Source organism: Nanorana parkeri, unplaced genomic scaffold (genome assembly GCF_000935625.1).
Source record: "Nanorana parkeri isolate BGI_ZX_2015 unplaced genomic scaffold, ASM93562v1 scaffold1154, whole genome shotgun sequence".
Taxonomy (NCBI): domain Eukaryota; kingdom Metazoa; phylum Chordata; class Amphibia; order Anura; family Dicroglossidae; genus Nanorana; species Nanorana parkeri.
In genome coordinates this window covers 271,899-296,371 of record NW_017307422.1, presented here as the reverse complement: position 1 = coordinate 296,371, position 24,473 = coordinate 271,899, and the positions used below count along the sequence as shown (strand labels likewise).

General features: G+C 41.8%; 1 protein-coding gene across 1 annotated transcript in view; it reads right to left on the bottom strand.

The window, feature by feature from the left end:
• Nucleotides 1-4,443: 4,443 nt before the first annotated feature.
• The window catches only part of CPAMD8 (C3 and PZP like, alpha-2-macroglobulin domain containing 8), a 104,605-nt gene continuing 84,575 nt past the window's right edge, over nt 4,444-24,473 (bottom strand). Inside the window, exons 39-45 of the mRNA XM_018568215.1 lie at nt 24,147-24,221; nt 22,762-22,867; nt 16,745-16,855; nt 10,126-10,338; nt 6,500-6,565; nt 5,156-5,324; nt 4,444-4,897 (exon numbers count right to left, since the gene is read on the bottom strand). Of these exons, the coding sequence (XP_018423717.1) occupies nt 4,897; nt 5,156-5,324; nt 6,500-6,565; nt 10,126-10,338; nt 16,745-16,855; nt 22,762-22,867; nt 24,147-24,221 (741 nt within the window). The 3' untranslated portion in view covers nt 4,444-4,896. The remainder of the gene's footprint in view (nt 4,898-5,155; nt 5,325-6,499; nt 6,566-10,125; nt 10,339-16,744; nt 16,856-22,761; nt 22,868-24,146; nt 24,222-24,473) is intronic.

Here is a 24,473-nt window from a genome sequence, read left to right as displayed (position 1 = left end):
TGGAGCCAATAGATTTACAATTACCCTCTGCTAATATGAATAGGTTAAATGATCCATAGTACATAACATTTAGTTGTACTACGGATCATTTAACCCATTCATGTTAGCAGAGGAGAATTCTATTAAATCTATTGCTGCAGTGTACTCTATATGTACTGTACATGTACTGTACACATTCCCAATTCACTGCAGCAATAGATTTACAATGATCCCCTGCTAATATGAACAGGTTAAATGATCCATAGTACAACTACATGTTATGTACATATTATGTACTATGGATCATGATTTAACCTATTCATGTTAGCAGCAGATAATTGTAACTCTATTACTGCAGTGTACTGGATGTGTGTACTGTGTATATGTACTATGGATCATGATTTAACCTATTCATGTTAGCAGGGCAGAGTTGTGAGTGCCTCCCACAAGCTGAGCACCGAGACGCAATGCAGCTATCCTGCCCAGCGCCGACTACAAGAGGCACAGCATGAGGCAACAGGGATCGGAGTGAAACTGTGAGTGAGGGAAGCTGGGACAGGGCTGGCTGTAAATCTATTACTATAGTGTACTGGACATGTGTACTGTATATGTAGTACATTTATACAGCACACACCTCCACTACACTACAGCAATAGATTTACAATTCTGCCCTGCTAACATGAATAGGTTAAATCATGATCCATAGTACATAACATGTAGTTGTACTATGGATCATTTAAAGTCACCTGTCCCTTTAAGAAAAGTATTGGTAATTGGTATCGGCAAGTACATGAGGGGAAGTACTTGTACTGGGTCTTGAAAAAGTGGTATCGAGACATCCCTACTACACACTATCAAATTTATTTTGGTTCATAACCGGTTGAGTGTTAGGATTTATTCCAGACCCAAACATAAAAGCCTCCCATTTATGTTTGGGTCTGGATTTCTCCTTAATTTCGCACTGTACACTAAGACTGCTCTCTTTGCTAGGCGTATGGGCTAGTTCCACGGTCATATGTCCAAGGTGGGTGTTGCCTTGAAGAACAACATTTTTCTGGTAACGCTGAAATCTCTGTGCTGGTACAACAGAGCCACAGGCCTACCCTAGATTCCCTACAATTGTTGTCTATACCTCTCGCATCCTGCTGGGAATCCTTACTTCACTTGTATAATGTCTCTTCTAGACCAGATTCCTTTACTCTAGGTTTCAATAATTACCAGTTTCCTCCTGAAATGCACTCTGTAAAAAGAATGTAATTGGAGCGCTGATGCTTGTCCAACTGCGACATGTACTACAATCTGCATGCTTCCACTTTTAATCTAATTTTATCACTTGGTTTAAAAGAGCATACAAGATTGGTATTCTGCCATTCAGTTTTGTTAAATCCCTGAAACCTTGCAGTTTCCTATCCTGTGCTCTTACACCATTTTAAAAACTTTGCGTAGCATCTGACGTCATCAAGCATACTTTGTCAGTACTCTAAGGGCTCTTAAGTGGGTATGCCGGGGGGAAAATGTACTATTTAGTAGTTTGCTAACCACAAGATAGTGGAACTTGACAGACATTAATACCTTTTTCAACGATGTATCTACGTTACATATGAATAACTACAGCACATATGCACATACTATCTATATTCACATGTAACGTACTACAAGAAAGCAGAGACTTTATGGAAAATCTCGGCCAAGGTGGTAGATCCTTAGGGGCAGAGAAACAAGGCTTTCACAATCTCCTGTCCATTAATCCACTGCTGCCTTTGTGATTGCCTATACCACAGGCTGGAGGAGAGAATGCCTGAGAAAGAAAGAATTAATCTTATAAGGGTCAAACAGAGGGAATGTATGGGGTTTGATGTCAACAGTAAGGGGCAATTGAAATAAGGGCAGAAGAGACAATATTCAGTTCCTTTCTAGTAACAGCAAAGGTTCCATAACAATAACTAAAGAAAAACTTTGATCATTTCACAGTTAATTACTAGTCAACAGCACAAGTCTGTGTCAATATACACTCAGAAAAAAAAAATGACAAATGTTTGTAAATTGTTTATTCTCATTTAAAGAATGATGCATGAGTGAGACACTAATGCTTCAATAATCAGATACAAAATCACACCCATTTCATATACATATCTACTGTGAACAAGCTTATACAGTTTTGCCAACAACATATTTACTACCATTTAGCAACATCTGCTGTTAGGCCACCAGTATCACTTAAGGAAGCAAGCAACTGCTAGTCACTGGCAAGATTATTCATTTAGTTTCAGTGTATATTAGGAAAAAAAAAAATTACCATTAGGTATGTTAATGCCGTTTCTCTTGCCCAAACCCAAGGTCCTAGGACATTCCCCAAATCATACACAATATACTGACTTTCACTTACAACTTTGGCAAGAAAGTATTATGTTTAACAATTTATATACACGTACTGGGAAGGACAGTAGAATTATATATAATTTAACATACTATATTATACATTAAGTTATCTGTTGAGGGTTGGGGCACTAAAGTGTAATCAACAGAGAAATGACTTAATGGTATGGTTCTGGAATAAATTCTGCTGATTGGGTCTAATTGTGCAATGTTTATTTTAAAGAAAAATGTTCCTAAGCTGCTCTCATTATGTCTCCCTTTTCAATAACAGAAGGATCTAACCAACAAATATGTATGTAGACCTACTAGCAAATAGCATACTTGTCATAAAAAAAAAAAAATTGCATTTCAAAATATTCCACTTTTATGCTTCATGTATCAAAAGATCAGGAATGAAAATGATCAGTTTTGCCCACTGGCAGAAATCAGATTCTTATTTTAATTTAAAAAAACATAGCCTGCAATCTGACTGACTGACTGCAGTGGGCAACACATACACTTCTTTCATATACAGGTCTTTTTTGTAGAGTTCGCCTTGAATATATACATTCTATTATCAAACAGTTTGAGTTAAAAAATGAGTGACAATTGCATGCATCCTACCGGTTCCAAAGAAGAAAAGGGAAGATCTCTGCCAGGAAATGTGTGCAGACTGACAAGGAAAGGGCTTGGTCCCTGTTTAGGGTCATGACCCTCTCTGTGATAATTTGCCATTTAGATAGCAGATCAGCTAACTTGTATAAACATGGTGATTTAACTACATGTTATTATGTTAAATACTGGTGATACATTATTATTGATCTGGATTCAAAGAATTTTGTTTCTCACCTTTTTTTTCCTGAACGGTCATACACATATTTCATTATTAAATTAAGCTGAAAGTGCTACCTCCTCTTAAGAAATTCAGGTAAAGTCTGGTATTTATCTAAAATTAGATGCATCAATAACACAAATGTGTTTTGCTTTGCTTTCATTTGGCAGTACAAATAAACTAAAATAGTAACTGTGCATATAAATTACACATAAAGCTAGACAAAAGACTTAATAATTGTCTTGCATGTCAACTTCCTAATTTACATTAAGAGACATACCGCCCAAGTGGCTCAACGATGGACAAAATATCCAGTACGCTTGAGACAGGTGCGCAGTACTTGTCTGCTCCAACACTCCTGTATAAACTTCCCATAAGCAAGAACACATGAATACTTCATAATGTATATAGTTTAATTAAATATTTTGATCATTCATTATTAACAATGTTTTTTAGCCCTATTGATGCTTTCGAAAGTTGCTTGACAACTGACAAAGGTTGGAAAGCTTTGCTCACAATAAAACAAAGAATTACAATAGCTACAATATGGGTTGCAGGCTGGAGCCTGAAGCTTTTAGCGATCCAAACCTTCACCACTCAAAATCAGTAGTATTAAAATATAATATATATATTCCCATACTAATGGAAGATTACCAAAATATACTTAAACATTTCTTTCTATTACTTTTAGTTGGTGACCATTTAATATAAAGTTACCTTATGGAATGGGGCCCAAAGCCTGCATAGTACCCAGGGCATGTGTTTTAAATTGCTATAATGTATGATTGCCATTTTTGCAATTAAGTAAACCATAATCTGACTCTATATGCAGGAAATGACGGGACATTCTAACATTTAGAAGAAGGGCTTGTGTATCCAAAGGTAATTGTGATCTGGTGTAAGCTGCTCATCCTAAGTTGTTCCTGTTTTAACAAAACAGCAGTTTCCTGCATATACTTTGTCCCTCAATATTACTAGGTTGGCTGCAGAGTTCACAATAAGTATTGCTGCTTTAATGGGTTTGGCAACATTTGGTTATGTACACAAATTTCAGCTGCTAGGTTCTGTTAGCCATTGTGGCCCTTTACTCCCATTCTGGCGCATATAACTTGTAGGTTGTCTTTAATCGAATAAAATGAATGTTTGAAGGAAAAAAAAGAGAAGTGGCAGATGTATAAGGTGGTCCAAAATGGAAAAAGTTAAACAATGTTAAAACTTAGTGAAAACTGTGATATAAAGAAATTGTGTCTGGTAAAACTGGGATCAAAAGACAGGATCAAAGCTGTCAAAGATGTGGCATATTTTCCACCTGTAATTCTTTAAATTACGTTGTTGTCCTGGTGAAGAAATTCTGCTAGTTCCCCTTGAGCACTAGAGATCTTTAAATAGCTAGCTACCAGCTGCTTGTGAAGTTAAAGAAGAAGTCTGTATTTAGATAAAAGGAGGTTTCTTGTTGTCATAATTGTTAGGGAAGGCCTGAAAATGATTCCTTCAGATAAAAAATAGGTTTTCTACACTTGATATATCTGTATCTTCTATGAAAATTCCATATTGAAAACACAGAAACAAAAACCAAGCTGGTTAAAGGGAAGTAAAATAATAGATAGATGTTGGGTAAGTGTCTATAACCAACTAGGTTCATTTTCTGTAGAATCCAGTAAAATTAAATCCGTCCAAGTCCATCTTGTGTTGAATATATTTTGTAGTCTGTATTTTCATACATTTCATTTTCTGTTAAGAAAAGAAAAAAAGGCAGTCACATATAAGTATAGTGATGATGCATGATTTTTTTTTTTAGTACGGTCTGCACAGTTCCAGGCTATGGGGGGTCATTATTCCACAAAGCCTTGAATTAGCCAGTGGCTTGTAGTCCCAAACTGTGCCCTACAGCAACCTCCCTCCCAGATCTATACCGTATGGAAAAGCTTGAATGAATCAAAGTCACTCTGCCAAAATACAGTCACAGCAAAAAGCAGTCCTAAAACTTACCATTCTGTGGTCGAGATCGTATCTGCTATGTCCTCGGCTATATTTGCCACTGTTGTGAGATGCACTGCAATTTCAAGACCATCTTCATTATCAGAGCCATATGGATCTGTCTCATACTCATAGGAGTAATACGAATCCTCTGATTGGTGGACAGGTTCCTCTTCTTCAGCTGGCAAAAATGTATTTAGAGAAATTATTAAATTATTATTACTGCATATTGCTGCCATTTCAACTTCTAACATCTGTTTTAAAGGAAAACTAATCTAGTTAATCTATCCCTCAAAGAGCAAGTCCGCCAAAAAAGGTAATTTTTTATTTTTTATGTGGACTGATCAGCCTCTGGTTATTTATATGTCTTGGCTACTTCAACAGTGAGACTTCCCTGCCATAGATCCTTTTTAACTAAGTGTTGGAGGAACAATTCCCCTCTTCCTTTCATGCCCTAGCAATTTCTTTTGTTCTCTAATGTATAAAATAAATCAAAAATCCATTTCTCATTGAAAAGATTATTTTCACATATCATGTAGTCGGCATTACATGAAAAATTATAGCCAGTAAAAAGTTATGCCATTTTCTGACAATTTTTGTTTAGAAAAAACACTGGTGGAGTAGTTTTCTAGCTGGACACAGTTCAGCTTTAAAGCATATTTTAAAGTAAGAGTAAAATATACTCTTCCGAACACTTAGAGTCAGAGGGGGATACTGCTGCTGTCACACACAGGATCTATATACTGAGGACTGAGCAAACCACTGATTGCTCAGCTCATAGCCTTCTCCCTTGAGAGAATAATGACTGTGAATCATCGCTCCCTACGTGGTTTCCCCCCTCCCCTCTCTCTCTTCCTTCAGCGCTCACTGGAGGGACAGACAGGGGAGGGGGTGGGCACAGCTGGCTCTAGCTCTAGTGAGGCAGTGCCAGCTGTCAGACAGCCGGGTGGATCCTGACAATATTGTCGGGATCCTTCCTGGCTGCAGCACGGCTCTGCACTATCAGCATAAAGCAGGCAGTACCACACTGTATGCTGACTTTGTTTCTTCCAATTCTTTTTATTTTATCTCTGTCTCAGAATGACTTTTCGGTATTGACTATAGAACAGTTTGACTTCCCTCCATAGCTATTATATACTTCTTCTTAGAATCCCTACAGGTGTCATGGCTATACGTCCAGAGGAGTGACGTTAATTACATAACAATTGTCTATTTAACTATAACAAGAAAGGATCAAGCCAGTGAAGATTTATAACTAATCTTTCCTATTAGGAACAAAGGGAATGTACATTCTATTTACTTTTCCATAAGTGGTCAGTCAATAAAAAGCACTGTAAATATAAAAAAAACCCATACCAGTTTTCTCTTGAAATGGCTCTGGTAACGTAACACTGTCAATTTCCTCTTCAGATGTATTTTCTTCTGCAGACAAATATATGATATGCTATTAGAGACCAGTAAATAAACACATGTAGACTTTGAAAGAACAAACACAAAGCAAAATTAGATATGATATGTAAAGAGTGAAGCACAATCTCTTTAATGTACATTTCAATCAAAAATGAAAATCAACCCACAAAATATGTGCACTAGACCTTCCCAAGGTTAAAGTCTGTTCTGCGTTGTTGTTGGCCACCATGCTGCTGAAAACTGCTTTGTTGCAGGTAATCTTGTGTTTGGAAAGCAGTATGCTCTGCACAATTAGAAACTGCGATGTGGTATTCATGGTCCCATCCACTACTGAGTTAAATCGTATCAAGCTGATGATGTCATCTTCCAGAAATTTCCACAGTTTACCCAGCTTCCCTATGCCTCATTGCTACCAGTTCTCATCAGTTTTGGCCAAAAAATTCTAGCCCCATGGGACTGAACCAGAAAAAAATGTTGGATTCCCCCATCCATGCTGAATACCGTTGATTGGGAAATCTCCCCTGCTGGCTATTGTGTCTTGAATACCCGAATAGTGACTACAGCTGATTGGCAACTTCTTGTAAAGAAAGCGAGAAAAAAGACCAAGGCTGATTTAAAAATATTTTGTAAAAGGAGAACTATGAGGTGAGTGATTTTCACTCACCTCATAGTTCTAGCCAACCTGTGACAATGAGACTTTCACAGGTCGGCTCAGTAGATCGGGAGGTGAGCGAACACATACCGGCGTTCGCTCACCTCTCGATCCTGTCACGGCTCTCTGCCGTGACATGGGAAGGGCTGGATTCCCCCCTCCCTGCTCCGATCCGCCAGCGCTGACTAGCGGAACAGACGGGGGAGGGGGCGGGTACAGCTGACTCTGCCTTTAGATAGGCAGAGCCAGCTGTCAGTCACGCAGCTGGGCGGATCCCGGCACAATTGTCGGGATCCGCTTCAGCTGCGGCGTCTCAGTATAACGCGAGCAGCTGCACGCGGTATACTGCGGCCAGTGGCGTAACAATCACCATAGCGACCCAGGCGGTCGCTATGGGGCCCGGAGCACAGTGGGGCCCGGCCAGATGCAGTGCAGGCCGCCTGGGTCGCTATGGGATCTTCTGCTGCTGGCTTTCACTGGCGTCTGAAGACGAACACGCCGCTGTTCAGATCATCGCGAGCCTCTGACGTCACCGGTAGTGGAGGAGGAGGCGGGACCGTGCTCGGCAGCAGGGGAGGAGGAGGTAAGGAGTGCGACCAGCCCACCTGAGGGTGATCCTGCAGAGCCCACCATAGAGAGTCTATGGTGGGCTCTGCAAATGTCCTCCTGTTACCCTAAGGAGAACTATGGGGAAAAGACTTAACCCCATAGTTCTACTTTAAATAAATCAATACTTTCTACTATTTTACTAATAAAATGGTAATAAAAGTAATCCAATAATTATCTATCCTATACTATGTCACCTCTTCTTTAGAAAATCGATGGTTAACTATGGTGGGCTAGAAATGCTCTACACCATTAATGGCAACTGATGAGCCGTAACCGAATGATTAAAGAAATGGTATTGGTTTGAAAGATCATGATAAATTCCCATGACCCAGCTAAATGTTTTTGTTGCTGGCAGTGAACATCAATGTTAATACAGAATACAAGCATCAGTCCAGTCCAAAGATAACCAAGGAAGGATATATAATTATTTGCCTACCTACCACATTACAAACAAGCACTGATTCCTTTTCTTTTGAATCAAAAATCCCCAAAAATTGAATTATTTCAGGACAATGGAAAGTTCTTTAAAGCCCAATTTCAGTATGCGTATGAAGGATTAGAGACTTATGGCAGAAAAAGACTCTTCACAGGTTGCCACTGGAGTCCTCTTCCACTCCTCCATGACGACATCACGGAGCTGGTGGATGTTAGAGACCTTGCGCTCCTCGCCCTTCAGTTTGAGGATGCCCCACAAATGCTCAATAGGGTTTAGGTCTGGAGACAAGCTTGGCCAGTCCATCACCTTTACCCTCAGCTTCTTTAGCAAGGCAGTGGTCGTCTTGGAGGTGTGTTTGGGGTCGTTATCATGTTGGAATACTGCCCTGCGGCCCAGTCTACGAAGGGAGGGGATCATGCTCTGCTTCAGTATGTCACAGTACATGTTGGCATTCACGGTTCCCTCAATGGACTGTAGCTCCCCAGTGCTAGCAGCACTCATGCAGCCCCAGACCATAACACTCCCACCACCATGCTTGACTGTAGGCAAGACACACTTGTCTTTGTACTCCTCTCCTGGTTGCCGCCACACACGCTTGACACCATCTGAACCAAATAAGTTTATCTTGGTTTCATCAGACCGCAGGATATGGTTCCAGTAATCCATGTCCTTAGTCTGCTTATCTTCAACAAACTGTTTGCGTGCTTTCTTGTGCATCATCTTTAGAAGAGGCTTCCTTCTGGAACGAAAGCCATGCAGACCAATTTGATGCAGTGTGCGGCGTATGGTCTGAGCACTGACAGGCTGACCCCCCACCCCTTCAACCTCTGCAGCACTCATAGGTCTATTTCCCAAAGATAACCTCTGGATATGACACTGAGCATGTGCACTCAACTTCTTTGGTCAACCATGGCGAGGCCTTTTCTGAGTGGAACCTGTCCTGTTAAACCGCTGTATGGTCCTGGCCACCGTGCTGCAGCTCAGTTTCAGGGTCTTTGGCAATCTTCTTATAGCCTAGGCCATCTTTATGTAGAGCAAAAAGTCTTTTTTTCAGATCCTCAGAGAGTTCTTTGCCATGAGGTGTCATGTTGAACTTCCAGAGACCAGTATGAGAGTGAGAGCGATAACACCAAATTTAACACACCTGCTCCCCATTCACACCTGAGACCTTGTAACACTAACGAGTCACATGACACAGAGGAGGGAAAATGGCTAATTGGGCCCAATTTGGACATTTTCACTTAGGGGTGTACTCACCTTTGTTGCCAGCGGTTTAGACATTAACCTCCCTGGTGGTATTCCCGAGTGTGGCTCGGGGTTAATTTAATTACCAAAAGCGGTAACCCTGAGCCACACTCGGGATTACACAGCGCCTTACTTACCTTGTCCACGATCCCGGCTGTGTCCTCCGGCCGATGCCAACATCCGTCTTCCGGGTTCTGTCCCTTGCGAGCGTCTGCGTCGCAGGGGGGCGGAACCGGCGGGAAATTTAAATTTAAAATAAAAAATTGTGACAAAAAAAATGAAATAATCAGACCGCCAGGGAGGTTAATGACTGTGTGTTGAGTTATTTTGAGGGGACAGCAAATCTACACTGATATACAAGCTCTACACTCACTACTTTACATTGTAGCAAAGTGTCATTTCTTCTGTGTCGTCATATGAAATGATATAATAAAATATTTACAAAAATGTGAGGGGTGTACTCACTTCTGTGAGATACTGTAAATCAAAGACCAAGTACCGTAGGGTACAGCAAGATTTAAAAGGAAATGACAGCAGAGCTATATTTAAGAATTCCTATGGCAGGATATTTCATTAAAAATATTGACTCTATACAACATTTCCAAATATTGGTTTATTAAATGCAAATACCTGGTACACACTGTGACATTGCCACTTGCTCTATTCTGGTGTTATTTCTGCAGCCTGCCACTTCCATCTGGCACTGGTTTTGATAGAGGACACCATCAGATCCACAAACAGGATCACCATCATATCCACAATCTCGGTAGCACATGCATCGCTCAAAATGTTCCTCCTCAGGGCAGGAATACCCACCATTGCAGGGACCGGAAGGTGTGAATCCTGGAGAAAAGAAAGCATGTCACATTAACATGTTTGGGTTAATTTTGGATTAAAGGTTGGATTCACTAAAAGCTGGCATTTCAGTTTTGGATGGGTATTAATGTGTTTAACCACTTGTGGGCTATTTGTTTACCTAAAGGACTAAAGCGCTAAGGTTTCCTTAGTAGTTAGTGTCTCAGTGCCATCCAACAGTGCCTTTAGGGTATCTTTAATGCCAGCCTCCAGGGCTGCTTTTACTTCCCTTCCCTAAACTCCATTTGCCCATGGGAGAAAGCAAAATAAGTCCTTTGCAAGAACTGTGTAAGAGCACTTTGCCCTTCTCACTTTTAAAGCTGTGGGCTTCCTGATCTGAAAAAACTAAACCTGCATCCTTTTGATGTACGATGCCCTAGTGAAAAGCCATAGAATTACTGTCACACAGGATTGTTGTGCTATAGTGGAACAATACTTACAATGCTTCTTTGCAGAAAAGATGAGGAGCTGTGAGGAATTATGAAATACGTAACATGCTACTTCACTGGGAACCACACAGAGGTTGTCTCATGGCATTCGCTCTGGCAGTGACCTGCTATGTCACCCTGGCATTCTTACAGCCTCAATGTGGCCTTTCCTGAGAGAACCACATATACTGCCACTGATGAGTTCTTTTTCTGCAAATACTAACTGCTTGGTTTTCATATTGACCCCCTTTCAATATTTTGACCAATGACCAAGAACAAATATGAAGATAAGGACATTGACTTTTCCTAATATGCATAGCAGTTCCAGGTCAGTGATTAAGAACATACTCAAGTCAGAGGGTTAACAAAACAGCCAGGCAACTAGTATATTTAAATGTAGGTCAGCAATGACAGCTCCCATATTTCTACAAAAGAAAGGTTTTTCTTTAAAGTCCCCTCCACTGCCTTTATTTTGTAAAAATTCCTGAATGCTGCGAAGAACGGGACTACAGAATGACCTTGCACTGTTCTCTACACAACTCGCCTCACAGTGACCTGATGTCATATCCCAGGGAGCAGGAACTTTAGGGAAGCTGAGCTGAGAGAGTTGGAGCTGTTTGGAAACATGATGACTGTAATTGCTTGGGCAACAATGTAAAGAAATACTTTGCTGGGCAATTTTTTTATTTGTTTCATCTGGAATGATTATTGAAAAAAAAAAGTGTGTGCTTTTAATACTACTTTAAAACTGAACTCTGGTTATTCTTTAAAAATACGTATTCTGTGGCTCCCCCTCTCCTGGATAGCAAGGGTTAAATGCTAGTTTAGTCTGGGAAAACAGGTGGGAAAAAGGAAAAGAATACTTACCTTATCCCTCTCTCCCATGACAGTTGGTTCTCACCTCTGTTATTGCAATTTAAGCAGGCCTTTGACATCCTCAGGTACAGTGCAGAACTGCTAGTCCTGCATTGTACTGTACATGATGCCATCAGCAAGGATCGCTCACACAAGCGCCAAAGAGAAGCAGCTTTGCAGGACCAGTTGGCTGGTGTTGGGAGGGGGGGTTAGCCCGTGGATAAGTATTCCTCCCTCCAAAATGAAACGAACGTTTAACCCTAACTATCCATGGGGTAGGGAAAGGGGCACAAAACATATTTTGAAAGCCTGACTTGAGTTCAGTTTTTAGCTGGAGTTGGTTTAACCCCTTCACTAAAGCCACCGGGACTCTGTTTACATTTGTAGAGCTGGCAGCCAGCTTTACAATAGAAGCTATTCTGGCGACTCAGCTTCTACGGTAAACTGCCCACGCTTCGAGTGTGGCTACGTATGGAAACGATCGCCCTACACATGTTGGGTATCGCCATGCACGCCAAAGTGAGAGCAAAAATTCTAGGGCCAATATTTATGTGTATCTCTAAACTGATGACTTGTAGGGGCTTTTAAAACGTCGTTAATGGACTTTTTTGGGTACTGAATTTTGTCGTCGTTTCACAGATGCACACAGTTTTTAACCTGGGCATGTTGGGTATCTATTTACTCATATTAACCTCCTCTTTTATATTTAAAAAAAAACAGGTATTTTTAGGCACTTTATTTAACTTAAGTGCATTTTTGCACTACCTTTTTGGGTATAATAATAAGTTGCGCTAATATTGTGCAACATAAAATTTTGCAAGTGCCACCATTTTATTCTATAGGGTCTTACCTTTCAGAAAATATATAATGTTTGGGGGTTTGAAGTATATTTCAGGCCTAAAATGTGGATTATAACATGGGTGCAAAAGACTAAGGGGTTAAAGATGTTGGAGAATTAAAGAAACAACATTCAGAACCAACAGAGCAAATAGCAACAACAATATGCGGTTTAAAGTTAGTGTTTTTTCAAAGGAAGGAAGGACAAATATTTAGTTTTGACATGCAACCACACATTTTCTGATAACATCTCTTTGAGGTTAAAGGCAAATTTCAGTCTGGTTCATAATAACTACAAAAAGGAAGCTGGCTGCGCATATCTTTCCTCCAGATTAAAACAATTAATCTTAATAAATTCCTAAAACCTTGATACCCATTTTTGTATATGGTTGTTATATATAAAACAATAAAAACACAGCAATATAACATATTGTTCAGGCTAAATTTGCATGAAAGACAATCCGAATAGTATAATAGTTTTTAAACAATTACAAAATATGTGAAACAATCAGTGCATCTAATATTGATGAAACTGCTGGCATAATTTAGATGCTGCACATGCATAATTTAGCAAACTATTAGCTGCAGTTGCCATTTACCTTGTGCATTAGGGTTACTAATTATAAGTTTTTCAAACATTAGGTCATCATTGGAACAAAAAATGAGGGGAAATCTACCAATGATGACACATATTCCACTGACAGCTGTCAAAGGTCGGATATACCACCACTTTAGAGAGGTTTCCACTTAATACTTCTAGTGATTCTGTGACAGAAAGTGACAGAAATCATCAATGAAGACATCCACAGTAGGAATCTGTCCTAACCTGAGCTCTTCCAAACCTGGAAGGAGTGCCTCCTGAACATGAAAGGAAGCTCCTTCCATGATGCCCAATCAGCTGTGGGCAGGAAATTCCCTACCCACAGCTTTGCATAAGCAAAGGGGCGGGATGCAGTGATGTAATTGACCCTATATTACATGCCTATATATGGTAAGAGATGTTGCACGGAAATGAAATTTTGAAACCAAAACTGAAAATAAAAAAAAGTCAGGCCGAAACCGAAAATTATTTTTCTTTCTAACCTTTTAAAATTGTTTTATATTTTATTTTTATTTATTAAATATTTTTTAACTTTACTGCTGGGGGCTTCGGTGAAATATTAAGAGTCTAAATAGGGCCCTGATATTTCCCTTTTAAAATAGAAAAAGAGATTGAGGACACAGAGCCCTCAATCTGTTTTTCTGCAGCCCCTGTTATAAATGAACAGGAATCCTCTTCCTGTTCATTCATAAATTGTGGAGATAGTATGTTTACTATGTACACAATCATGAATGAACAGGAGGTGATGTAGAGCACTTCCTGTTCATTCATAACTGGTACATAGTAACTCATACTATGTCCAGTTATTTACAAACATTCAGTGATCATTGAATGTTTGTATCCCACTCTCCATCCTGCATCAGCTGTCACAGGAGGCTGAACCGGTGGTGCGGGAGAAGAGCTCGGCCTCCTATGACACACACATCTTACAGTCCTCTCTCCCCGTCCAGCCTCCTGACAGTTTCTCTCCTCCCTGCTGGAAGCTGCGCTGTGTCAGGGGGAACACAGAGCAGCACCCAGCGGGGAGTAGAGAAATTATGGATGCACAGCAATTTCAGCCGAAAAATTAACATTTTCGCCCAAAGTGCCATTTTCAGCCGATATGTTTCGGCGGCCGAAATTTTGGTGCATCCCTAATATTTACCTAATATGCCTATGTGGCCATATAAGGTACATTTTTGCATTTTGCAGCTGTGGGGCAGGTAGATGTGCCCAAGCCACTTCGTTTTCTGGACTGGGTTTGGTAGGAACCTGAAATAATTTCTAAACTGAAGCAACAAAAATTTGAAAAGGAAGTAAACGTTCCCATCTTACCCAGGACTAGATAAGAAAAAGATTTGGCTAGAGAAATGATTTTAAGCTAAGCCAAAAGTCTCCAGGCCTCATGCATGAGCCATCAATGTTAGGGCTTGTACAGAAGAGGGCCAGGTGCACCATGCACCAGAAGCCTGTACTCCAATCCTGCTTCACAAAAAGGGTTTGCTTTCCAGGCAGGAGTCCGCCTTGTGGAAAGGACTGACAAAATCAGGTGCAAGAGAGTCAAGACCATTCAGCTTAATACACTCTTTAAAGTAAGTGATTCGGAGCCTGCATATTTCTAACCACTTGAGTACCAGTTGGTAATAACCCTTTATTATCAGGCCATTTTTGAGTTTCTAATGCTGTGATAGTTTGAATAAAACTACTCAACCATGCTACACTGTACCCAAATGAATTTTTATATCATGGTTTCAGACAGATACAGCTTTCTTTTGGTGCTATTGAATAACTACTGAGTTTAGTTTTTTTACATTTTACTATATACAAATACTGGTAAAATTAAAATGCAAGAATAATATCATCCATTTTTGGAAAGTAGACGAGCTGATCTCATTTATTGCCACAATTTTGTGGAGATGAAGAAATATGATGGCATTGGGGGCGGGTGTTCAAATATGGAGCTTGGTAATTGTGCACTAAATATAGCTCATATAGGTCATACATAGAGGGTTAATGTGCAAATGTGCAGGATAAGAAAGACGAAGGGTCAATATACAAGTTTGTTTTACCATTCTTGGAGGGAGGCCAGGAGGGAGGCCGATACTCATGTGAAGGGCCCAGCCAACCTGGGGGGCCTGGGACCCTTACATGGGTATCGGATGTACAGGTGACAGGGGAGGAGGTGGAGGCGGCCGGGCCCTAGCAGCACCAGACCGGCGTCGGGGGAGACCCCCACCGCAGCGCCGGTCCAGTGTTCTGATCTCTGATGTCACTTCTGGCCGGTCCCTAGCAGCACTAAGTCCAGAGTCCAGTGCTTTACTAAGTCCAGAGTTCAGGGCGTTATTAAGTCCTGAGTCCAATTCATATACTGTTCTGCATTGCTGTATAATGTATTGCAGGGATTTTTAGTCCCCCTACAGCCGCTGCCATTCTGCATTAGAGTGTAAGCTCCTCTGTACAGAGACTGGTGTGACTGGCTCAGTGTTCTCTGTACAGCACTGCGGTATATGTCAGAGCTAGATAAATGTATAACCCCTTAATGACCGAGGCCTTTTTTTCATTTTTTTGCACCCGTGTTATAATCCACATTTTAGGCCTAAAAATTACTTCAAACTCCCAAACATTATATATTTTCTGAAAGCCAAGACCCAGTAGAATAAAATGAAGGCGGTTGCAACTTAAGTTAAATTTAGTGCCCCAAAACACAATAAAATATAGGCTTTACCAAAGAGTGATCAGGGAGTGGAGCAGAGTCGCTTGAGTGGTAAAGTAAGTGTTTTAGCAGCCCGACGATGGGGGTGGGGAGGGAGAGCCCACAGAAAGCCAGCACAGAGCCCGCAGTCCACATGGGATCCCCCACCCAGTGCCTGCACCAAGCCCGCAGTCCACCTGAGAGCCCACACCCAGTGCCTGCAAAGAGCCCGCAGTCCACCTGGGAGCCCACACCCAGTGCCTGCACAGAGCCCGCAGTCCACCTGGGAGCCCACACCCACTGCCTGCACCGAGCCCGCAGTCCACCTGGGAGCCCACACCCAGTGCCTGCACAGAGCCCGCAGTCCACACAGTCGACCTGGGACCCTGTACGTGCTTAGATGTGCTAGTGGAAAGATGAGGGGTGGTTAGTGTTAGTGAAAAGGGAGTGCGGTTAGTGTTAGTGAAAAGGGAGTGCGGTTAGTGTAAGGCAAAGGGAGTGCGGTTAGTGTTAGTGAAAAGGGAGTGCGGTTAGTGTTAGTGAAAGGGAGTGCGGTTAGTGTTAGTGAAAAGGGAGTGCGGTTAGTGTTAGTGAAAAGGGAGTGCGGTTAGTGTTAGTGAAAAGGGAGTGCGGTTAGTGTTAGTGAAAAGGGAGTGTCATTTTTAAAAACAGCCAGTCATGGCTGTTCATGAACAAGCGATCCGGCGTCTATAGAGCCGCCAGATCGTTTGTACTGTGCAGTGCTCCCCCTCCCCTGCTGGTTTCCCCGGGCTTTGCTGTCCCCATGAGGCGCCCGGGACCAGCTTGGCGGTAATGGTGCATTAGATACAGTGCATACAGGTAATACACAGAGGGAGGAGCAGGTGAAGAGGTTAATGTACAGGTCACATATTACCATTCATCTCTTCAATTAGTACTAGGCAGAGAAGAAATGTGACAAATGCATCAAAAATGTGAACTGAGGGCACAATATAGGCAATAAGATAGAGCTGACATTCTCACCTGTCCACTGGTTTGCAGAGCTCTCCACTTCATTACACGTGGTACCATCACACAACTCTCTAGACAATGGGCTGTTCTCGCTTGCATTGTAGAATCTAGTAGCTTCAAATGCTGTTCATGATGTAAAAACATAAGCAAGTAATCCAGATAATATTTATTCCTAACAATAACACCAGCAGTGCTAAATACTATATAGTTATAACCTTTCAGGAACTCTCTATCACGGATCCTCTCCTGATCGGAGTGGATGTCACCATTGTGACATCTGTGTCCGTGCAGAAAAAAAACTGACCCAGACCCAGGGCAGCCGGATTGAAACAGACGGGCGTCCGTTTACTAGAGATGCACCAATATAGTTTTTTTGGTATTGAGCACGAATACCAATATATTTTTTTCCCGATACTCACCGATACTGAATACCGATCCCGGAAGTCCCATTAAGGAAGGCAGGCTGCATGTAATGATTCACCGCCCAGCTTCCTGAATAGCCGAGAAGCCGTACGGCATGTAATGACGATCAGCTGGGAAGCCGTCACCAGGTGACAAGGAAGCATGGGGCCAGCTTTCTGGCCAAATCAGAAGGCCGGGAGTGAGTCTAAAAACGGGGATGAGTTTAATTTGCATGTTTCTTGGTTATATAGTACAGTATACACTGAGTTGCCAGATTATTATGACCACCCCATCAGTACTTCGTTGGGCCACGAGATGACTCCACGAGATGACTTTGTTGGGCCGCCTCGTGACTCCACGAGATGTTGAAAGGTGATGCGAGGAATCTGACACTGCACTGTTGCCCTTCTGTTGTCTTGTACCAGTCTTGCCACTCTCCGTTCTGCCCTAACATTGACTAGTCGCTGACGGCCACAATTCGCACGTTCAGGCCCAGATTTTCGGCTGACAGTCCAGTCTTTAAACACTTTAACAACAACAGCTCTTGAACATTTAATGAATTCTGCTGTTTTGCTGATACTCGCTCCATGGCTCCAAGCGCCAACAATCATCCCACGTTCAAATTCTGTTAAATCGCGTTGTTTACCCATATCTTCAGAAAAAAATCACTTCTACTGCCGTGGTAAACAACCTGCTTCCCTATTTATAATGGTCTGGCCCTCTAGCAACTTCAGCGCAAAATTATAGCTAATTTGCCTACAAACGTCAGGTGGTCATAATAATCTGGCCACTCAGTGTATTCTACAGAAATCAGTTTGAGATGTTTTCTAAAATGTTAGTCTTTACAAATTGTATCTCTTATCTCTGTGTCTTTGCTTGTTTACTTTGCAAATCCCCCCCAAGGTTGACTCGTGATCCTTACTATCATGATTAGTTTTGTATACGTGCATGAATTCTATTGGTCTGTGCTCCACCATCCCCCTTTTAGTTTCACATATAACCTTTTGTTTTAACAATAAACCTTTGAATATAGAGTGAATGTTTTGTGTGCTTTTGTATTCCCAAGTACTTGTTTGAAGCTGGCAGCGCGATCAAATCTTGGGAAATCGTAACGAGATAAGTCCTACCTGGAGGCGTGGTTTCAAGTCCCACAAAGGGTTCGAGTCCCTTCAGAGTCGCTTTCCTGAGGAACCCTAACAGATTAATTACATGCCGCCCGGCTTCCTGATTGGCCGGGAAGCCGTCTCCATGCTCCCTCGTCACCAGGTGATGAGGAAGCATGGAGCCGGCTTTCTAGCTGATCAGGAAGCCGGGTGGCATGTAATAACTCTTGCAGCACGGCTTACTGATTGGCCAGCTTCCCAACCAAGAGAGATTTGGTGGCCTTGTGTGGTGTTTAATATCTCAAAACATTTTTTGGTAAGACTTAAACAAATTTAAACCCCAGCCTAGTTGGATACACCAGACATGCTCATATTCTGCTTTAGTATTGCCTTAGGTTCCTTTCACAGGTCCGCCTGTCAGTTTTTCAGGTGGACATGAGCACAAGCCCTGGTGAAGAGGGAGCATGGAGCCGGCTTATCGGCCAATCAGGAAGCCAGGTGGCAAGTCATGACTCGCCGCCCAGCTTCCTGATACCGGAAGTTCCGGTATCGGGATAAGTATCAGGAACATTTGGGCGAGTACTAATAGTCACCCAAATACTCGGTATTGGCACCGATACCGGGTATCCCTGATCAGGCACGATCGGCTACGGCGAAAACAGATCTCCGATCCATTTGTTCTTCTGCATCTATCCAGGGCTGAGGGTAACCAGATGTAAACGGCTGCCCATAGACTAACATCCGGCTTCTGATCAGGTCCACCTGAAAAACTGACAGGCGGACCTGACCAGAAAGGCCATGTGAAAGGGACCTAAGGCAATACTAAAACAGAATATGAGCATATCAGGTGTACCCAACTAGGCTGTGGTTTAAAATTTTTTGAACCTTACCAAAAAATGTTTTGAGATATTAAACGTTTTGTATGGATTTTTCTCCTGCACTCCTTACAGCATCTGGAACCAATAATCAATGTGGTGCTCGCAGCGATAAACACGGATGGCGCCGTGTGTCTTCAAGTTCAGAAAAATGGAAAATCACATAGTGACTATGTCGCCCTGATGAAGGGACGTTGGTTTTTCTGATACATGTGACATCAATAAATGATCAGCATCCTTATTTTTCGCTTACCCTGTTACTGCCAGGAAAAACTGATTTTATTATTTCCCTGAGACATCATCACCAGGTTTCTAAAGTTCTTGCAGGGGCAGCTGCTGGTAGGTGAGATCCTACTGACATAGGCATACCCACAGAACTACATCTAAGAGTTCTTTACCTAAACACCGTGTGCAGGCAGGCTCTTGGGAGTCAATTGATCAGCATTGTTTTGCTGTGAAAGAAATTAATTCATCTATGGTGAGAAGGACAGAGAGGGTTGGGGAACAAAGTTCTGTAGTACAGCAAGCGGGGCTGACAACACTGCTCAGGATTTTACAGCAGCATAGGCAAAGCCCAAACAAGAATCTAATAGCACACTGGATTTCTGACAGATCAATAGTGGAGAGAGGAGTGCAGGACCTTCTCTTGGTCTGGATGCTGGGTATAATTATTAGTAGGGATGTCCCGATACCGATACTAGCATTGTGACCGATACAGGGCATTTTGACATGTACTTGTACTTGTCAAAATGCCCCGATTCATAGCGGCGATGCTTGCGCTATTTTTTTTCTCTTTACCTTCAGTGCGGGAGAGCAGCGGCGAGTCAGCGTTGGTCCGGTGGGAGGAGCTCCAGGTGGGGTCCTATTTTAGCTGGCCGACGACTGCCCAGAGGACCCCGACACGCGTGGAACCTCTGGGCAGTCGCCGGCCAGCTAAATTAGGACCCCAGCTGGAGCTCCTCCCACCAGACCAGCGATGACTCGCCGCTGTTCTCCCGCACAGCGCCAACTACGACCTCACCAGCGAGGTACATCGTGAGCAGTGAGTGAAGGAAAGGGGGGTCCCTATGAAGAACCTAATAATATTAGCAGGGGTGGGCATTTTGACATGTACTTGTACTTGTCAAAATGCCCCGATTCATAGCGGCGATGCTTGCGCTATTTTTTTTCTCTTTACCTTCAGTGCGGGAGAGCAGCGGCGAGTCAGCGTTGGTCCGGTGGGAGGAGCTCCAGGTGGGGTCCTATTTTAGCTGGCCGACGACTGCCCAGAGGACCCCGACACGCGTGGCACCTCTGGGCAGTCGCCGGCCAGCTAAATTAGGACCCCAGCTGGAGCTCCTCCCACCAGACCAGCGATGACTCGCCGCTGTTCTCCCGCACAGCGCCAACTACGACCTCACCAGCGAGGTACATCGTGAGCAGTGAGTGAAGGAAAGGGGGGTCCCTATGAAGAACCTAATAATATTAGCAGGGGATAATTGTAAATCTATTGTCTGCAGTGTATTAGCAGTGTGTACTCTATATGTACTACACACTGCTAATACACTGCAGACAATAGATTTACAATTATCCCTGCTAATATGAATGGATTCAATGATCCATAGTACATAATAGTACATAACATGTAGTTGTACTACGGATCATTTAATCCATTCATGTTAGCAGGGGGGAATTGTAAATCTATTGTTGCAGTGTACTCTATACTGTATGTAGTACATATATACAGTGCACATTCCCAATACACTGCAGCAATAGATTTACAATTATCCTCTGCTAATATTAATAGGTTAAATGATCCGTAGTACAACTACATGTTATGTACTATAGATCATTCAACCCATTCACGTTAGCTGAGGATAATTGTAAATCTATCGCTGCAGTGTACTCTATTACTGCAGTGTACTCTATATGTAGTACATAGTACATGTACGTAACACACGTCCAGTACACTGCAGCAATAGATTTACAATTCTCCCCTGCTAATATGAATGGGTTAAATGATCCATAGTACATAATAGTAGTTGTACTATGGACCATTTATCCCATTCATGTTAGCAGGGGAGAATTGTAATTCTATTGCTGCAGACTGCAGTGTACTGGACGTGTGTACTGTATATGTACTATGGATCATGATTTAACCTATTCATGTAAGCAGGGCAGAATTGTGAGTGCCTCCTACAAGCTGAGCACCCAGACGTGATGCAGCGATCCTGCCCAGCGTCGACTACGAGAGGCACCGTGTAAGGCAACAGGGATCGGAGTGAAACTGTAAGTGAGCGAAGCTGGGACAGGGCTGGCTGTAAATCTATTGCTACAGTGTACTGGAAGTGTGTACTGTATATGTAGTACAGCACAGCACACACCTCCCCTACACTACAGCAATAGAATTACAATTTCTCCCCTGCTAACATGAATAGGTTAAATCATGATCCATGGTACATAACATGTAGTCGTGGATCATTTAACCTATTCATGTTAGCGAGGCAGAATTGTAACTCTATTACGGCAGTGTACTTGAAGTGTGTACCAGGTTAAATGATCCATAGTACACACTTCCAGTACACTGCCGTAATAGAGTTACAATTCTCCCCTGCTAATATGAATAGGTTAAATCAGGGCTCAAAATTTGCACTTGCCTGCTCGCATTTGGCGAGTAAAAATAAGGTGAGGTCTGCTGCAAACCTCACTAATCACCCCCAGATAACCAGCTGAGCGGGCAGTGTGCGCCTGCACACACCGGCCCGTGCGGCATTAGTTTTTTTTTTAAATGTCACCTGTCCCTTTAAGAAAAAGTATCAGTAATTGGTATCGGCAACTACATGAGGGGCAGTACTTGTACTTGGTCCTGAAAAAGTGGTATCGGGACATCCCTAATTATTAGTTTCTCTTTTTTGTTTATGAACACTGTACACTCCTGTCACTCTTTGGTCTGTATGCTGGGTGTAATTCTCAAACTCTGATCTCATTATGTAAATATATACATGACATGTTACATCTCCTCATGTCCTGTATACTGGATAGAATGCTCTGTATTTGTTCTTTTTCTGTATGTATGGAAGCTACACAGTAACTCTTTTCTTGTTCTGTATGCTGGGTATAATTCTCAGTATCCCTTCTGTATGTGCAGATGCTGGATACTGCATAGTAGCACTTCTCTTGCTCTACATGGTGGGTTTAATTCTCAGTACCTGTTATTAATCTGTATGCATGGACATTGCACCATACCACATCTGTTTTGTATGCTGAATGCTTTTCTTAGTATCGGTTTTTGTTGTTTGTATGGGTGCTACCAGGTACCCAGTACTGCATGCTGGGTGTCAAGGAGGCAGTGCAAAGGACAAAGCTCATATACATACTGTATGTAGGTGACCAAAGTAATCAGCCATGAGAAATCCTCTTTTATCTGAGCAAAATGGAATCTGATCAATTATTGCTGCACCTTAGACCACATTGCCCCACGGAATCAGCCAAAAGAAATTTAGTATCTCTTAGCAAATCGATTTTCATTCACTGTAGTCAGATCAGTAAAATTATCATTATGATCGGTTGCCTTTTTATTACAATCTTAAATGATAATGCAATGTGATAAGATGATAAAACAAGAAGCAGCTTGCTGTCCATCTAAAAGTCAGGCCTGTATGGCACTTACTTGGCTCATAGTAGTCATAGATTTTAACTGGTACAGGTGCAGTTTTTCCCACAACATATTCCCTGAATGCTTGCATCTTAACACACGTCATACATTGGCTTGGTATCTGCAAAAGAAATCAGATTCAACATGGCGCTGTGTATGTATATGGAAATATTGAGGAGAAAAAAAATAGGCAAATCAGCAATTCTCCTGATTCCAACATAACTATACAGTATGTCCCCTACTTACAAACAAGTTCCATTCCGAGAGCGCGTTCGTAAGTCCAATTTGTTCGTAAGTCCAACAAGGTACCCAACTAACACAATGCACTGTATAGTACTGTAATGTGGTAGGTTTAGAATACTTTTCACATATATAATACATAAAAAACAAACAAACACAGAAACATTTTTAATCTTACAGTACCTTGAAAATGACAGTACTGTACAGTTCAACAGCTGGCATACAGGGGCTGGCATTGAGTAAACAGGCAAGAAGAGTTACTGAATGGAAGAGGGAGAGGAGGTGGGAGATGGTAGATCTGAAGAATCGTCAACAATAGGAGACAGAGGGCAAGCTGCAATATCACTCACGCTTGACATTTATGGTACAGGTTCTAGTTCCTTGCTGGATTCAAGTCTATCTACCCTCTTGAAAAAACGATCCAGTGATGTCTGTGTAGTAGCTCATAAATGACACACTAGTACTGGATTGCATTCTAAATAGCTGTTGCAACCTTCATCTACCATTCTATTCTCTACGCAAGACACAAAAACGAACTTCCGTGATTGGACATGCGAACGTACGTTGGCATCTTTAAAAGTTCGCAACTTGAAGATTCGTAAGTAGGGGACTTACTGTATCTGTATAGTCCATGGGTGATAATTTTTCAGAAACAAGACTGTTACCATTAAATCAAATAAAAGAGACATGCTACTGACAAACTTTAGTGGATTGTCAAAAAGTATTTTCTGGTTCAGGTTTACTGAGTACATGTTGACTTTAAAGTATATCTAAAGCCAAAGACAAAACTTTGTTTAACATTTTGGATATTGTGCAGTGGTTACATTTTTCTATTTTTTGTGTTTCGCCATCTGTGTTCTATTGGTGAGGTTTATTGATTATTAAATATATTTCCTATCCTGCACACACAACAAGAAGCAAAAGCACATCTATCCAAAGTGAGGGAAACCCTCTTTAGTACACTCATCACTTCCTTCTATTCCTGTTCCAGTGTCAACTCAGTCCCTTGATAACGGTTACTATGCCACATAGAGGGGGTGAATCTAATCAGAGGGGACACAGGCAGTAAACCCTTACATAGGTTCTAATACATGCAACTATTTGGCACTTATCATGCGCCCCTCACAGCCCATGTGGACATTGTGTTGAAGGACACTTACTTCATCAAAATAGAACAGAACTTTTCTTCCTTCAACCTCATAGCGTTTAAGACCAATCTGTTTATTGAGGAGTAACTACAAAAAGGAGATAAAAAGGCACATTAAGCAAAATACAGATACCACATTAAAACTGTTTATAAACCAGAAGAGTGAAAGGTATGCACTGATCTTCTATGCCAAACAACCTAGCAAGCAAATAGGCCTGCGCTTTCTTACCTGTTTTTGAATTCTTGCAGCAACTGTCAAGTCTGGGATTTCCTAATCTTTCCTTTTTCTTTGATCATAGGTTTAATAGAACAGAAGTGGCATTTTCAAGCACAGCTTCTA